Source organism: Engystomops pustulosus, chromosome 3, assembly GCF_040894005.1.
Source record: "Engystomops pustulosus chromosome 3, aEngPut4.maternal, whole genome shotgun sequence".
Taxonomy (NCBI): Eukaryota; Metazoa; Chordata; class Amphibia; order Anura; family Leptodactylidae; genus Engystomops; species Engystomops pustulosus.
Window position 1 is genome coordinate 141,074,419 of NC_092413.1, and position 14,040 is coordinate 141,088,458.

Consider the following 14,040-nt stretch of genomic DNA (forward strand, 5'->3'; position numbering starts at 1 on the left):
CAAATGAAAGGTAAGAAGAAAAAATCTGTATATAAGACTTACAACCTGATGCAATATTAATGGAAAAGTGAGTTACACATGATTTTCCCTTGTTCCTGTTAAGAATTTGCCGTGGTATAGATCTGTGAAAGGTAATGCATTCATTAATGTAGTAAATTTAAGAGAGTGTGATAGCCAATTTATCCAACTTTACATGATTGAAAGAAAGCAGATATTCGGGAGGGGGAATATGTTTTTTTAGACAAGACCTCCATTGTCTGCTGACAAATTTGTTCCCTGAGAATGCTTTCAAAAATGCAGTCCATTTAGCTTGTGCAGAGAGACTCAACTTAGATAACCATTTATGTTATTTGTCAAAAAATAGTTACAAGAACATTTCTAACTCCAGATTGGATGCTTAAGTGGGATCTCAGCTTGTAAATCATTTACCAATATTTAACACTTAACACATTTTGTCTATGCAGCTGAATGTGGAGGTCGGATTTATGCTGCAGCATCTGGACGCATTCTGTCTCCAGGTTATCCAGCACCTTATGAAAACAATGTACACTGTACTTGGATTTTGGAAGCTGACCCTGGAAAGACAATTAGGTAACAACTATATACTATCTGTAATGCAAAAGATACCAAACTGTATGTGAAGAACTATATGATCATGAATGATCATCTGCATGACAGCATTCACTATTCATTGCACCTTTCATAATGTCAGCATGTGAAGTGTTACAGCTTATGTATTACAGATGCTTGAATTTTAATAGTATGGGTGCTAAAATATATCAAATATGACTCATTGATGAAATGGCTATACATTATGTAAGTGCGCAATACCAAGGTACAGTAGATGATTGATTCCAATAGAGTAATTGGGGCCTTGCACAGAATAAGCAGACACACTACTGCAGAACCTTTGTTGTATTTTGTTTACCTAGAGCAAAGGTCCCATTTGCTATCCTAGCCACATATCGCAACACACTGAACAAGAAAAAGCGCCATATTGTTCCAACCAATAAAAAGTACTAATAGAAGAAAAAACTGCCATTGGCTGTTAAGATGACAATTTGAAGTCAATAGCAGAAAAGGGTATTTAATTAATTTAAATTATTTGCCATATAGGGGGAGGTGAGGGTATAAAATGTATGCAATGTGCATACCTCCCAACCTCAAAAATGGGCCAAAGAAAGAGGGACCAAAACTTCTCGGTATAATAAACCACAACTATTGTCCCACCCCTTATGCCCCCCCCCCCCTGTTTGCCCACACAGTATAATACTCTAGTCACAGTCTCTGCTCCCCCTCTCCTTTCATGTGATAGATAGTTAAATAATTAGATGATACATTTGCTGTGGAAGTTTTCTGAACAGCAAAATCAGTCCTGGAAGTTCACCATACATTATCACAAAGCTTATAGCCATCTGTCATAAACTTTGGGGATAAACTGTCACTTTGATGGGTATATAATATATAATGTTGGATACTGTATATTCTCCATAAAGGTGAAAAGTTAGTTAGAAAACCTAGTAAAGTTTAGTAAATATTTCACCGGGCAGCTTTCATAACAATATATTTTAAGACCTGCACTTTCTCTGCTGTTTGTGTGTACTTTATGTTGCTTTCTATCTTGTATGTTGCGGTTGGCCATTATATTTCAAGTGACAGTGCAATGCATATTTTATTATTTACATCTCAACATTATATACACTGTCTGATCTTTTTCCTTTTTCAGCCTTCACTTCATAGTTTTTGACACTGAAGTCTCACATGATATCCTTAAGGTATGGGATGGACCTGTAGACAGCGATGTTCTTCTGAAAGAATGGAGTGGTTCATCTCTCCCTGAGGACATTCACAGCACATTCAACTCCTTGACTTTACAATTTGATAGTGATTTTTTCATCAGCAAGTCTGGTTTTTCCATACAATTTTCAAGTGGGTATAACAAGCTGCATTATAAATGTAACATGATTTGGTGTCTACGTTGCATGGAAATGTTCCTGTATATATACATACCCCTGAGTGTTTTCATCTCCATGAAGCGCACAAATGCATATAGATTTTCTTTTCAGATGAACTCAAGTTCTAAACAACTTTCCTATTTTGACATTCATTTAATATGCATTGGCGTGAATAAATATTCATAGTAACTGTCAAAAGCAACTTTAGTTTCTGAATCAGAATTTCATCTGTCTACTTGCTTTCCTTCAATCCCTGATTTCAATCATGTCATCTGTGTGGTGGCTCCATTCATGGGCTATTAAGGGATCATTGTCGTTCCAATTCAGCACAGCGTGTAGAAAATGAAGATACAAACTGACTTGTGCAATTATATTAATTGTAATCAAGCTACATATTTTTCATTACAGCTTAATTACTATTTAATCAAGCATAAAATCACAGAGTGAGCTTACTTTGAAAAGTGACCCTTATTTGTAGAAATCTGATGTACTAAATGTGCAATGTTGCTGAACAGTCAACAGACATATGCATCGCTAATGAAATGCTAGTTTATTTTATTGTAATATTGGTTGAAGGCTACATCAAGGTGTGTGGTGGTAAAAGACATTACAAGGTGAATGTATCATCTTCCTGACAGAGCCCATTTTTTTGGATTTGACATGTGTCACTATACTGGTGCAACATGGGCCAACATGACTAAGTGTGTGCTAACACAATTAGTTATCATGCAAAAGGGATGGTTCCCTTTATTCACTAACACTACAGACTGGGGGATCTGTAGCACATATGTGATGTGCAGTGTACAACTTGACTTTCTTCTGCGACATCTGATTTATTACTATGTCCGATGCAGGAGGATAACTTTAGATAACTTTGGCGTAGTTAAGGCTGTTGAGTCTTACTTTGCACTTTCTTTAAGTTGGGCTAGTATAATGCTCCAAATTATTTTTTGGCGTATTAATCATGCTGCCTTTGTGAGACCATGCCCCTATTTTGTGCATGTCAGAAAAGTGTCTAAAATGGGCATCAATTTTTTTTAGGTAAACAGTCATTTCACACAAAAGAGAAATTGTTAGAAATTACATTTCTACCATGAAGGTGGTGCTAGTTTTGTGGGGTAAAGTAGATCATTGCTTCCTTTTAATAATGTGGCACAAGGCATTTCAGACAGTTTTTCCTTGCAAATTATTCCAGAATTCTGGCTAAAACTGTTTACTATATCTCCCCCACTCTATTATAATGTCTTGTTAATGGGTTAAGTCAGTCATGTTAATTAATGCTACATCTGTGAGGGGTGGACCAAAGTAAATGAAGGTATATGATCATAGGGGCCAAAACAATATATGCATATATATAACAACCAAGGAAAAGATGATGCAATAGTTCCCCAGAGAACTGCATCATGCAGGAATCGTAACACATCAAAGAAAATATATATCATGGATGTATTCACACGTGGCAGTGACACATGCATTTTCAAATGCATCAGAACAGCTGAAAAGAGGAGATTTGCCTGATTACATTGTGTTTACAAAATGCATGTGTTAATCTTTATTTGTTAACACAATGGTAACACATATGTCAACATAGCATTAACACATGCAGACTACCCCTTTCCTGTGCACAGAGATCTGCTCAAAGAGGTTTCCCTGTATATATACTGTGCTGTGTGTGCAGGATCTGATCCTGATCCAGTCATTAGAACTGATGGGGAGCCTGAGCTCTGGCTTTATTTGTGCATTCACACTTTAATACATACACTTTTCCCTTATATGCAAACTTTTAAACATGGTATGTAATTGGATGATCTGAACCATGTGATCAGTCACTTGGTTATGTCATCATGTCAGGTCCTGCAGCTGCTGAGAGCTTTTGCTGCTCCTGAGAGTTCATGTGCCAGTAACACTTCCCCCAACCTCCTCTTCTCTGCTCCATCTAGCTACAGAATCACATGGCAACTAATATACATAAATACAGCCAGAGAGATAAGGTACTGCTAGCTTTCTGCCTGCTTGCTGATAAATGGCTGCAGATAGGTAATGAGTGGGAATTGCTTATTTTGGCTTAGTGCAGAGCTAAGCAAAAGTTTTTTATACTTCACAGTTACTCTTTAAATTTTGAGGGACCCCATTTTACAAACTGCATCCCTCAGAATATGTAAACCATCTTAATTAACCATTTAAAGGGGATGGAAAATTCCTTCACTTAAGTGTCCCATGTGCCTTTACTTCATTTTACATAAGCTCTGATTGTTCCTCAAGTCATTACATGTAATGCCATTTTTTTGATAAACTAGGCAAAATTTACTTATCTTGGGTGGCAAGAATCCAGTTTTGTAAGATGACAGTTCTTCCTAAGATTCTGTATGTCTTCCGATGTCTGCACACATTAATATCTAATAGAGTCTTAAGAGAGATTCAAATTATGCTTAGTATATTTGTATGGAATAATAAATATCCAAGAGTAGCAAAGGCGGCTCTGTACCTCCCTTTTAATAAGGGAGGCATGGCAATGCCAGACATTGCAACTTACTATAAGGCAGTCTCTATCGACTCACTGAGAGAATGCTGGAACCCGAGAGAAAGTCATAAATGGATAACCCTAGAACAGAGTGTTTTAGGGGGGAGACCTTTAAGATTGGTAATGGAAGCGGCTTGCCTGGGGAACGTAACAATTCTCACAAATATGCCCTCACTACAATACACAGTAAAAACATGGAACTCAGTGGGTGGCAGTATAGGTTTAAAAATAGGACAAATGTCCATCCGTGCCTTGGAATTACTGATCCCTAATATGACACTTGAGTTGTGGGCTAATAAAGGTTTACATATAATCTCAGACCTCTATGAAGGAAATGTTTTAAAGTCTTTTGAAACCCTTAAGGACCAATTTGACCTCCCGAATAAGGTTTTCTTTCAATACTTACAAATAAGAAGCACATTAGCAAAGGGGCAAAAGGAAAGTAAACCTCATCTGTATCCCCTTAAAAAACTTTTTGAGCCCTCTGATAGAAAAGTTAGGGGTATATCAATAGTATATAATACTCTTAATTCACAGGGGAAAGAGACAAGTTGAGATTAGAGATGAGCGAACATACTCGTCCGAGCTTGATGCTCGGTCGAGCATTAGCGTACTCGAAACTGCTCGTTGCTCGGACGAATACTTCGCCCGCTCGAGAAAATGGCAGCTCCCGCCGTTTTGCTTTTTGGCAGCCAGAAACAGAGCCAATCACAAGCCAGGAGACTCTGCACTCCACCCAGCATGACGTGGTACCCTTACACGTCGATAGCAGTGGTTGGCTGGCCAGATCAGGTGACCCTGGGATAGACTAGCCGCTGCCCGCGCTGCTCGGATCATTCTGTGTCTGGATGCCGCTAGGGAGAGAGCTGCTGCTGGTCAGGGAAAGCGTTAGGGTGTTCTATTAGCTTACTGTTAGGCAGGAGTGATTCTACAAGCACCCAACAGCCCTTCTTAGGGCTACAATAACGTTATACTTTTTTTTTTTTTATTTGCAGCTAGTACCATATTGTGAGGAATTTGCAGGGGGACTTGTTACCGTTGTGTTTAGCTCTTAGTGACACACATATCCACCTCAAACACCAAAGTGGGAAAATTTATTAGGGGTTTGATTTCAATTAGGCACAGTCTGCCATTTACTTTTTATTTTACGTTTATTTTTTTCATAACTCAGCGTCATCTCATCTGGCATAATAGTGTGCTTTCATACTTGGCTAGAAAATAGCCATAGGAGAATCCAAACGGCTTACTTACTCCTACAGTAGCGTTATATATATTTGATTTCTGGTTGATCTGCTGGTGGCTGTACTTGCTGCAGTGCATCTACTAGCATATTGTGAGCAATTTGTAGTGAGACTTGCGACCGCTGTGTTTTTTGCGCTTAGTGACGCACATATCCATCGCAAAGACCGAAGTGGGAAAATTTATTAGGGGTTGGATTTCAATTAGGCACAATCTGCCATTTCCTTTTTTATTTTACGTTTATTTTTTTAATAACTCAGCGTCATCTCATCTGGCATAGTAGTGTGCTTTCATACTTGGCTAGAAAATAGCCATAGGAGAATCCAAACGGCTTACTTACGCCTACAGTAGCGTTATATATATTTGATTTCTGGTTGATCTGCTGGTGGCTGTACTTGCTGCAGTGCATCTACTAGCAAATTGTGAGCAATTTGTAGTGAGACTTGCGACCGCTGTGTTTTGCGCTTAGTGACGCACATATCCATCGCAAAGACCGAAGTGGGAAAATTTATTAGGGGTTGGATTTCAATTAGGCACAGTCTGCCATTTCCTTTTTTATTTTACGTTTATTTTTTTAATAACTAAGCGTCATCTCATCTGGCATAGCAGTGTGCTTTCATACTTGGCTAGAAAATAGCCATAGCAATAGGATAGCATCGTTTGGTTTTAAAAACTAAAAAACACAAAAAAAAACAAAAAACACAAAAAAAAGTAAAAAAAAAATTAAAGTTATAACTCTCATTTTCAAAATGTTTAACCCGAGGGCTAGGGGTAGAGGACGAGGGCGGGGACGTGGGCGTCCAACTACTGCAGGGGTCAGAGGCCGTGGTCCTGGGCGGGGTGAGACACCACCTGCTTATGAGGGAGCAGGGGAACGCCGCAGAGCTACACTCCCTAGGTTCATGTCTGAAGTTACTGGGACTCGTGGTAGAGCACTGTTGAGGCCAGAACAGTGCGAACAGGTGATGTCGTGGATTGCCGACAATGCTTCGAGCAATTTGTCCACCAGTCAGTCTTCCACGCAGTCCACCCATGTCACCGAAATCGCCACTCCTCCAGCTCCTGCACCTCAGCCTCCTCCCCCCCAGTCTGCCCCCTCCCAGGAAAATTTGGCATTTGAACTGGCATACTCTGAGGAACTGTTTTCTGGACCCTTCCCACACTCACAAACCACTTGTCCGGTTGCTGCTGAGCAATTTTCCGATGCCCAGGTTTTCCACCAGTCGCAGTCTGTGGGTGATGATGACCTTCTTGACGTAGTGGAAGAAGTGTGTAAAGAGGTGTCCGACGATGAGGAGACACGGTTGTCAGACAGTGGGGAAGTTGTTGTCAGGGCAGGAAGTCCGAGGGGGGAGCAGACTGAGGGATCGGAGGATGATGAGGTGACAGACCCAAGCTGGGTTGATAGGCCGGGTGAACACAGTGCTTCTGAGACGGAGGAGAGTCCACGACCAGAACAGGTTGGAAGAGGCAGTGGTGGGGCCAGACGGAGAGGCAAGGCCAGAGCTGGTGCATCAGCGCCAAATGTGTCAACTAGTGAAGCTCCCGTGGCGAGGGCTCCTGCGGCGAGGGCTAGATTTTCAGAAGTCTGGAGGTTCTTTAAGGAAACACCGGATGACCGACGGACTGTGGTGTGCAACATTTGCCAAACCAGGATCAGCAGGGGTTCCACCACTAATAGCTTAACTACCACCAGTATGCGCAGGCATATGAATGCTAAACACCCCACTCAGTGGCAACAAGCCCGTTCACCTCCGACCGTGCACACCACTGCTCCTTCCCCTGTGTCAGCTGATAGTCAGCCCCCTGCCCAGGACCCTGCCACAAAAACCCCATCGTCGCCTCCACGATCCTCCACAGCATCCACCAGCGTTCAGCTCTCCATACCCCAGACGCTGGAGCGGAAACGCAAATATAGTGCAACCCACCCGCACGCCCAAGCCCTTAATGTCCACATCTCCAGATTGCTTAGCCTGGAGATGCTGCCCTATAGGCTAGTAGAGACCGAGGCCTTTCGCAACCTCATGGCGGCGGCCGCCCCTCGGTATTCGGTCCCCAGCCGCCACTACTTTTCCCGATGTGCCGTCCCAGCCCTGCACCAGCACGTGTCAGACAACATCATCCGTGCCCTGACCAACGCCGTTTCTGACAAGGTCCACCTGACCACGGACACGTGGACGAGTGCCTCCGGGCAGGGCCACTATATATCGCTGACGGCACATTGGGTTAACTTGGTGGAGGCTGGGACCGAGTCTGACCCTGCGGCTGGTCATATACTGCCGACGCCGAGGATTGCGGGGCCTACCTCGGTCCAGGTGTTTCAGGCCTACTATGCCTCCTCCTCCTCCCACCCCTCCTCCACCTCCTCCTCCGAACTACCATCCGTGGGCATGGCGCCATCAGTCGGTAGCTCTAGGCACAGCAGCAGTGCCGTCGCTAAGCGACAGCAGGCGGTGCTCAAACTGCTGAGCCTAGGCGATAAAAGGCACACCGCCCAAGAACTATTACAGGGCATCACGGCGCAGACTGATCTGTGGCTGGCACCGCTGAACCTGAAGCCAGGCATGGTTGTGTGTGACAACGGCCGTAACCTGGTGGCGGCTCTGCAACTCGGCAGACTGACACATGTGCCATGCCTGGCCCATGTGTTAAATCTCATAGTTCAGCGTTTCCTCAAGACATACCCCAATCTGTCTGATTTGCTCACGAAGGTGCGCCGCATCTGTGCGCATTTCAGGAAGTCCAGCACAGATGCTGCCACTCTCAGGGCAGCGCAGCGCCGCCTCCAACTGCCCGCTCACCGACTGTTGTGCGACGTGCCCACGAGGTGGAATTCAACACTGACCATGTTATCCAGAGTTTACCAGCAGCGCCGAGCGATTATAGACTGCCAGATGTCAACTTCCACCAGAACTGGTAGTCAGGTCAGTCAGCTTCCTCAAGTCTACAATGAGGAGTGGACGTGGATGTCTGATATCTGTCAGGTGCTGAGTAACTTTGAGGAGTCAACACAGATGGTCAGTGGCGATGCCGCCATCATCAGCCTCACCATCCCGCTGCTTGGCCTGTTGAAAAACTCTCTGATCAGCATGAAGTCGGAAGCTTTGCGCTCGTCACAAGAGACGGGGGAAGAAGATTCCCTTGTTGATAGCCAAAGCACCCTTAGGTCTGTTTCTCAGCGCATATCGGAGGAGGTGGAGGTGGAGGAGGATGAGGAGGAAGAGGAGGAGAATGTTGGCGAGACACAAGAGGGGACCATTGCTGAGTCCTTCACTGTTCAGCGTGTATGGGCAGAAGAAGAGGAGTTGGAGGAGTTGGAGGAGGAGGAAATGGACAGTCAGGCCAGTGAGGGGAGTGAATTCTTACGCGTTGGTACTCTGGCGCATATGGCAGATTTCATGCTAGGCTGCCTATCCCGTGACCCTCGCGTTCAAAGAATTTATTCCAGCACCGATTACTGGGTGTTCACTCTCCTGGACCCACGGTACAAGCAAAATCTTTCCACTCTCATCCCTGGAGAGGAAAGGAGTGTGAGAATGCATGAATACCAGCAGGCCCTGGTGCACAAGCTGAAACAGTATTTCCCTTCTGACAGCGCTAGCGGCAGAGTGCGTAGTTCTGCGGGACAAGTAGCGAGGGAGAGTAGGCGAGCAGGCAGCTTGTCCAGCAAAGGCAAGGGTACGCTTTACAAGGCTTTTGCCAGCTTTATGTCACCCCAGCAAGACACTGTCACCTGTCCCCAGTCTCGGCAGAGTAGGGCTGATCTTTACAGAAAGATGGTGAGGGAGTACGTAGCTGACCATACCATCGTCCTAAATGATCACACAGCTCCCTACAACTACTGGGTTTCAAAGCTGGACATGTGGCACGAACTGGCGCTGTACGCCTTGGAGGTTCTTGCCTGCCCTGCCGCTAGCGTCTTGTCCGAGCGGGTTTTCAGTGCAGCTGGTGGCATCATCACCGATAAGCGTACACGCCTGTCGACTGACAGCGCTGACAGGCTGACGCTTATTAAGATGAATAAAGCCTGGATTTCTCATAATTTCCAATCTCCACCAGGTGAAGGAAGCTCAACCTGAATAATTTATCCACTCCTCCTCCTCCTCATTTTCCTCCTTCTCCTCCTCTTTGTACAGTAAAGCAGAGGAAACTGGCTATTTTTTGACAGGGCCCACTGGCTCTAGCTATAGTACTTTATGCATTTAATTTTTCTAGAGGGCCACTGACCCGGTCCTCTGTTTTAAACAATTTTTGGGAGTGCCACATACAGGCACTCAATCTATTCAATTTTTCTGGAGGGCCACCTACCTGCTCCTCTGGTTTGAAAACTTTTTTGGACTGCCACATACAGGCACTCAATCTATTTCATTTTTCTGGAGGGCCACCTACCTGCTCCTCTGGTTTGAAAACTTTTTTGGACTGCCACATACAGGCACTCAATCTATTCCATTTTTCTGGAGGGCCACCTACCTGCTCCTCCGGTTTGAAAACTTTTTTGGACTGCCACATACAGGCACTCAATCTATTCCATTTTTCTGGAGGGCCACCTACCTGCTCCTCTGGTTAGAAAAGTTTTTTGGACTGCCACATACAGGCACTCAATCTATTCCATTTTTCTGGAGGGCCACCTACCTGCTCCTCTGGTTTGAAAACTTTTTTGGACTGCCACATACAGGCACTCAATCTATTCAATTTTTCTGGAGGGCCACCTACCTGCTCCTCTGGTTTGAAAACTTTTTTGGACTGCCACATACAGGCACTCAATCTATTTCATTTTTCTGGAGGGCCACCTACCTGCTCCTCTGGTTTGAAAACTTTTTTGGACTGCCACATACAGGCACTCAATCTATTCCATTTTTCTGGAGGGCCACCTACCTGCTCCTCTGGTTTGAAAACTTTTTTGGACTGCCACATACAGGCACTCAATCTATTCAATTTTTCTGGAGGGCCACCTACCTGCTCCTCTGGTTTGAAAACTTTTTTGGACTGCCACATACAGGCACTCAATCTATTAAATTTTTCTGGAGGGCCACCTACCTGCTCCTCTGGTTTGAAAACTTTTTTGGACTGCCACATACAGGCACTATCCAAATTTAATTGTCTCCATAGCAGCCTCCAAACGTTGTCTCCATTGCTACCTCCAAAAGTCGTCCATATAGCTGCCTCCATACATCGTCCCTTTATCAAACGAGGTGTGTCAGGCAGAAATTTGGGTTGTTTTCATGGATTCCACATCAAAGTTGTTAACTTTGTCGCCACCCAGCTGTGTTATCCACAAAATATACTGGCAAACTTTTATCATTTACCAATATTATTTCAGCGCTTCTTGCGCTTCTGTTTACATTCCCCTCACCCGCCATATCCTAAACTTATAAGAACGCTACTACACTTGATCTTATACAAAAGGTTCTTAGAAGTGCTGTTTGGGGAGTAGCCTAGAGACAGGGGCTTGGATTGGCGAAAGCTCGCCTGGCAGCGGAGCGCCAGCTCCATGCCAAGATCCAACTAACATAGTTTTAACTGCAGCACCTTTAATCTACTACTAGTTCACTGCCTCCATACATGGTCCCCTTATCAAACGAGCTGTGTCAGGCAGAATTTTGGGTTGTTTTCATGGCTTCCATGTTAACTTTGTCGCCACCCTGCTGTGTAATCCACAAAATATACTGGCAAACTTTTATCATGTACCGATATTATTTGAGCGCTTCTTGCTCACCTCCTTTGGTTCCTCTCTGCCACCCATTGGTTTGAAGCCTGAGTCCATTTAGGGTATGTCGCCATGCCACTCTCTAGCCTGCCGCTGCTGCCGCTGCCTCTGCATGCCGTCCCCTATAGTGTCAGGGTCAATTATTGGATGTTTTAGATGCTATCTAGCTTCATTCTGTCACTCTGTCATGGCCATGCTGTTGCCCATAGTTTTGGCATAATGGTGCGATTAAGCAGCCTCAGAGGCATCCATGCATGCTGCCCCTGCTGTTTCCTGTCCATTTCCGTGGTGTTTCCATCCTTTTCTGAGGTTCCCAGGTGTTTGGCCAAGCTTCCCTGTGCAGAGCCTTGGTCCCCTTGAAAAATGCTTGAGTCTCCCATTAACTTCAATGGGGCTCGTTATTCGAGACGAGCACTCGAGCATCGGGAAAAGTTCGTCTCGAATAACGAGTACCCGAGCATTTTAGTGCTCGCTCATCTCTAGTTGAGATACATGAAAAAATGGGAGCTGGACTTGAATGAGGAATGGGATGATGAGCAGTGGGCAAAAACTTTTAGGTGGACCGCTCAGTGTTCCCCTTGTATAAACCACTTAGAACAAATTTAAAAAATGCATATGAGATGGTATCTTACTCCAGACAGACTTTCCAAAGGAGGAACGTCCTCTCATTGGTGCTGGCGAGGATGCCGAACTAAAGGAGGTCAAGTCCATATGTGGTGGTCTTGCCCTAAATTATTTCCTTTTTGGTCGCAAGTTAGTGACCTGATAAACATAGTTACACAAGCACAAAACGTCATCTCCCCTCAGTTAGCTCTTTTACATATAGGGACTGAAAAATTCCCAATAGCACAGAGATGGATCATTACGTACATCCTGATTGCAGCAAGGCAATGTATAGCGGTAGATTGGAAGACGGCACAAAAATTAAAGTTAACAGAAGTCTGCAACAGAATAAATATGTACAGGCATTATGAGATCATGTTGGCGAGAAATTACACGCATCTTTGTACAATTAAAGAAAAATGGGTCTTATGGGAGAAGTCCCCCTTTTCCGTTGACTGACTATGTGCCCTGAAAAACCCTATAAATTACCCGGCCCATCCTCTAAGATCACTTAGAGTGCTCAGCCCAACCGATGTAACAGAAGGGTTATATTCAGCCCGATTTGAAAATAGTTACTTAAAATATAAAACTAAAAGGTTGCCCCTCCCAGACTGCACCCGCAGAAAATTCTTAATGGTGTATTGTTATATGTTTGTTTTGTTGTTTGTATCTGTAAATGTATTTGTAATTTTGTAGAATAAAAAAATAAAACATGTAATGACATTCTCCAATAGCCTATACTATGCTGATGTAAAAAAGAGTGTGGTGAGTTCTTGGAGTGCAGTAGTCAATTCAGGTCATGGACCAGGTCCTCCTATGGAGTTAAGGACTGCACCCCAGTCTTCCTCAGAATAAACTTTACCCCACAAAACATAAGCTGAGCTCTCGCCTGGAGTCCCATCAAGAAAGATTAGCAGTCATTTTGTGTTGCCTTCATTTTCTAATTGTAATTGCACCAACAGTTATTGCCTTCTCACCAAGCTGTTTGACTAGTGCCCATTCCAACCCATTCCAGACTCAAGGAGGTCTACAATGTGGCAAGTGGTGTCCTTAGACAGCTCTTTGGTCTTAGTCATGATGGAGAGGTTGGGATGGGATTGGTTGCGTGGACAGGTGTATTTTATGCAGTAATAAGTTCAAACAGTTGCATTTGATACAGGTAATAAGTGCAGAGGAACTTTTTAAAGAAAAACAAATGGGTCTAAGAGAGACAGAATTCTTGTTGGTAGGCAATCAAATACTTCATGCAATGAAATGCGAACTAATTATTTAAATTGTCATTTTTTAGCATGGAACATCTGAAAGGAATATTAAGTGCAATGAAGCTGCTTTAGGATTCATGGTACCATAGATAATGGGCTGCACCAGTCATGCTGATGTAGCCACCATTGTCAAAGGCAAGGATGTATATATGTTCCTCGGAGCAGCCATGCCACTGTTGGATATCAATTTTCTAGGACGTTATTGAAATAATAAACATACTCGCCAAAGTTTGTTACTGGTTGGGAATGTTATCTCTAATATGTTGTGTTATTTTATTTCTTATATAGAAATTGTGACTTATATTGTGCAAATACTATGCTATTTTTCTGTAATTATAATTATAATTTTTTTACATTTCTATGAAAGGATTTTTTTTAATTTCAAGCAAATCCACTTTCAATAAAATATAGTAGTATGTTATTTTTGTTTAGGACAAACAAAGACTATTTTATAGAATATATGATGGAGAACTAAATTAAAAAAAAGGTCTGAACAAGGCTTGAAAGATGAAGTGCATGAATTGAAAAACATTGATTTTACTTTAGTTCTATCAAGATACATTGACAGTTGAGGTCATACTGTATATTGACTTTGGAATGTAGCTCAGCAACTTGTAACATCAATTACTTATTTGTGTTGGCCATAATTGAGCACAGTAGTTTTTCTTGAAAGTGACGGGAAAAGTCACTGCCACCAATGATGAGAATAAGGTCACTGGGGAAAGAAATACTATGTTGTGTCTAATGAAAAGA

The 14,040-nt window shown here is 43.3% G+C and overlaps 1 protein-coding gene across 3 annotated transcripts in view; it reads left to right on the plus strand.

Moving 5' to 3' along the window:
- The window catches only part of CSMD1 (CUB and Sushi multiple domains 1), a 1,135,715-nt gene that overhangs the window by 833,829 nt on the left and 287,846 nt on the right, over window positions 1-14,040 (plus strand). For all 3 annotated transcript variants that reach the window (XM_072142316.1, XM_072142317.1, XM_072142318.1), the window contains 2 exons: window positions 465-591; window positions 1,727-1,929. In XM_072142316.1, coding sequence (XP_071998417.1) covers window positions 465-591; window positions 1,727-1,929 — 330 coding nt within the window. The remainder of the gene's footprint in view (window positions 1-464; window positions 592-1,726; window positions 1,930-14,040) is intronic.